Below are 4083 nucleotides of genomic sequence, written 5' to 3' on the forward strand. Positions count from 1 at the left end.
TTCTCATTTCCAAAATCTCACTTTCTCTCAAACTCAAAAAACAAACTTCAAAACAAGTTCATTTCTTCCTCTCGAGTTCGGTCAAAAACGTCAAGGTCAACTACCAACACATTCCAACAAGTTCCAAACTACATTTAATCGGTAAGTTTTCGACATCTTGAGTTATTTTATAGTTTTTTAAAAATTGAGATTGAATACGATTTTTAGGTGTAGGAATGATTGAGTAGTGTTAGAAATAAGGTTTAGCTATAATGTAGGTCCTGTTTCAAGTGTAAAATGGGCGATCAATCCATTAAAAAGGGGTTTTGAACCCTCTGCAACAGTGACCAGACGCCATTGTTGCGTTTTGAACTTCCATAGATGCATCTACGAAAGGTTCTACGCTGATTTTTTTCCCTTTCTTTTTCTTGTTATAAATACCAAGTAACTTACTAGATTTTATTAAATGACAATGCAGACATTATGGAGGATCATCCTAACAGGGTTATACATGGGAGGACTGCACAACATGCATCTGTGCGCCATGAACGAATGCGTGTAGTATCACAGGTGACAGGTGGAGCTACACCTATTCCAGCCCGACCGTCCCCATCCGTTCTAGTTGACGGGCCTTCTTCGTCTGTTCCAGTTGAGAGGGGTACTCCATCTACTACTGCATCATGGAGGCTTCGCCATGATGCGGAAGGTTCCTCACAGATGCCCGCAGACGTCGACGGGACATTTCTTCTACATTTGTGCCTGTGTTAGTGACGAATGTTGCAGGATCTTCGGTGCCATCTGCAGAGCTACGCGAGGATGATCCGGTATCGGAGCCTGTATGGTACTCATGGGGTCCTATAGATATGTCCCTACTGATAGGGCATGCAGATCATTCGGCTAGGCATATCGGGGAGAGGGAGGTAAATTTTCTTTGTTTAATACTTATTATTTTTTATTCAGTTTATGACTTTGCTTGAAGATAACAATGTTTTTTGTGGAAAATTTAAGGAGAGGGATCCCCAGAGGTTCTACAATCATGCCCAGAAGATTGTTGCTCTCGCGCAGCCTGACGAGTCATGGTTCCAGGATGCACTCCTAGCTTCTAGTCTGAGGGACCTCTGCACGGTCGGCTTCCAAACGATTCCTAATGGGATGCTGATGGAATTTGCGGAGAGGTGGCATCCAGAGACCTCATCCTTTCATCTTCCTCATGGCGAGATCACCATTACTCTGGACGACATTACATGCCTCCTGCATCTACCTAATAGGGATATATTCCTTAGTCACGGTAGGTTGACGGAGGAGGAAGCGATGGAGATGCTAATAGGGGAGCTAGGGGTTGATCCTGATGATGCGCTTGAGGAGGTGGAGAGGACCCGCGGGGCGCACGTGAGATTTCACACCTTCTAAAGAATATATGATACGAAGCTTACAGCGCCACATCCTACTCCTGGTGACGAGGCAGAGATTGTTATACACTGAGAGCGGGTGCTGAGATGTTACTTGCTATATTTGATAGGAACTTAGCTCTTTGTGGACACGAGCTCGACCTACACTGACGTCGTTTATCTGACGTACTTATCAGACATTGCACGTGTCCGTGAGTACAACTAAGGAGCAGCTACACTGGCCTACACCTCCCACCGACTGGAAGAGGGATGCCCGTGGAAGGCGAGGATTGTGGCTGACAGCTGTACCCTCTTAGTGGTAACAAACTTTTATCCATCTACACTCTCTCAAAGTTTATTATATATTTGTGATAATATGTTTGATCACCATGTTTTTTTCAGGGTTAGATACTATAACACTTCCCTGATAATTGGCTGGGGAGAGGTGCCGAATTACACTAAGGATATGCCGCGTGCCAGAGCTTACGCCCCCTCAGAAGGAACCAGGTGTTGGATCCTTATAGGCGTTGTCTTGACCGCATGGCTGTTGAGGACATCCACTACGACTGCTATGCTAATCACCGTGAGACGATTTCGTTTGATGAGATCGTACTATATTCTTGATGGCTGGCTTCCAGTTCGACCATCATCGTATATTATCTTCCGGAGCACGTCATGCGTCATTTTGGCTACCAGCAGACCATGTCTCGCCACCCTTCTGACTCCGATCCTATCTCCATGACCCGTCGGCAGCTAGATGAGGTCTTTGAAGATTGGGAGCACCACTTGGTTCTGGTCGAAGCTCGGACGACCACATTAGAAAGGGACTGGAGTTGTGTCGACTGGTACATCACCTGTTACTACAAAGTGTCGCACCCATACATGCTTCCTACTGCACCTGGATCACCTCCCAGACTAGCCCACAAGAAGATTTTGTGGGCTCATGGGGCTCAGATGGACCATACTCAAGATGTTCTTCCTCGGTGTCGTGAGATAGCTGACATGTCGCAGGCATACATTAATGATAGTTTCTTCCTTGAGGGATCTGCTAGCCTGCGTCTTATGGAGGGTATTCTTAGGGTGGCAGAGGGGGAATTTTTATCTTGTAGAAACCGTTCCAAGACAGGTGGGGCACTCGAAGGTAGAGGAAATGTAGCAAGCAGACGACGCGGTGGACACATAGGTGGGGTCAGAGGCAGCGGAGAGGCACATGATAATGTACGACACACACAGTAGTGATGCCGACAGATTTATTTCATATCTGTATTTTGATTTCATTTTTTGCACAAGGATTTGATATATGTATTCGACATTATTGGCGGACGATTTATACTATGTTTATTTTTTTTGGTACTATTTACTTATTGCCTTTAAATCACATTACTTTGATTGACTGGAATGGGGTTTTCCATTGTCGTTATAAAAATTGAGTTTTTAAGCATGTGATTTTAAAAGATAGCAGACTATTCTGTAGGTGCATCTACGGAACACTCTGTTTTAACACGTTCCGTAGATGCACCTACGGAAAGAAACAATTTTTTTGAAAAAAATGCTTCCGAAGTATATCTACGGAAGTAGGGGGTATAATTAGAATTTCGCCAGATGACTAAGAGATTTAAGGGGTCTATTGAAAAATTCTCTAAATTTAAAAGATCTGCATTAAAAAAAACCAACCTTGAGTCCGGAAGTGTATTTCTGTATTTTTTTTAAATGTGTTTACCAAAGTTTATTTTTGAATTATTGTGATGCTAAATTTGATTTTTTTTAAATAATTTTTTTTGGTATGATTGGTCTTAGATATGGTGCACATTGACGCTGTTCCCAAAGCTAGTGTCTCTATGGATGTTAAACTGGGTGATGTCGCAGTAGATATTAAAAAATAATTTAGAAATAAACATATGTTTGTTGTTCGTGAACATATGCTCAAATGGATCCGCATAAAGGCTACCAAATTAAGGTTCAAAGTTGCAATTGGGAGGTTAGATAATGGTTCTGATATATGATAAAATGCAAGTGTCATTTTTAAGTTGCGCGAGTATCTTATGGAAAATAATATATGACATTTAATGTGGTTTGTGGTATGCTTAATTATGAATTGTTATAATAAATTCTTACATGGAAGAGTTATATTCCGAATGTGTAATACATTTTAGGAGGGTGTGTGAGAAATATCTGGGTTTCTTGAAATATGTTGAAAGTACAACTCTAAATCAGATGAAGAAGAAGATTGTTTGTGCTTGAACTGATCAGGTTAGACACTTGGAAATACAACAACTAACATAGTTGAATCTTCTCATGCTACATTGAAGAACTGGTTGAGAAATAGTAAAGGTGATTTATGTAGAGTTTGAGACTCTGTGAACCAAATGATCCAAAATTAGTATAACGAGATACAAATATTATTTAGTCGCAACATTACAGTATTGTAACACATATTTAGAGACAAAAATCTTTACTCACAGTTGGTGGACAATATATCTCGAGCGGAATTGAATTTTATTTATCATGAAGCCAAGCGAGTAGAGAAAGTAGGTTCAAAATAGCTCAAATTATGGTTTTACACTTAGGAAGACGTATGCTTTTCTTATGCTTGTTTAATTAAAAAAAAGAAACTTGACTGACCCATACGAATGGATGAGGTTTACACACACTAGAAAAGACTCTAATTTGATGATGATATGGGTCTATGTGCTTGCAGGTATAAAGCTGATGATCC

The 4083-nt window shown here is 41.1% G+C and overlaps 1 protein-coding gene across 1 annotated transcript; it reads left to right on the forward strand.

Moving 5' to 3' along the window:
- Window positions 1-462: 462 nt before the first annotated feature.
- On the forward strand, window positions 463-1389 carry LOC131658305 (protein MAIN-LIKE 1-like). Its single transcript, XM_058927613.1, has 3 exons — window positions 463-685; window positions 763-899; window positions 988-1389. Exons 1-3 carry the CDS (start codon window positions 463-465, stop codon window positions 1387-1389), a joined length of 762 nt encoding a protein of 253 aa, XP_058783596.1.
- The last annotated feature ends 2694 nt before the right edge of the window (window positions 1390-4083 follow it).

This window comes from Vicia villosa, linkage group LG3, assembly GCF_029867415.1.
Source record: "Vicia villosa cultivar HV-30 ecotype Madison, WI linkage group LG3, Vvil1.0, whole genome shotgun sequence".
In the NCBI taxonomy this organism is placed as follows: domain Eukaryota; kingdom Viridiplantae; phylum Streptophyta; class Magnoliopsida; order Fabales; family Fabaceae; genus Vicia; species Vicia villosa.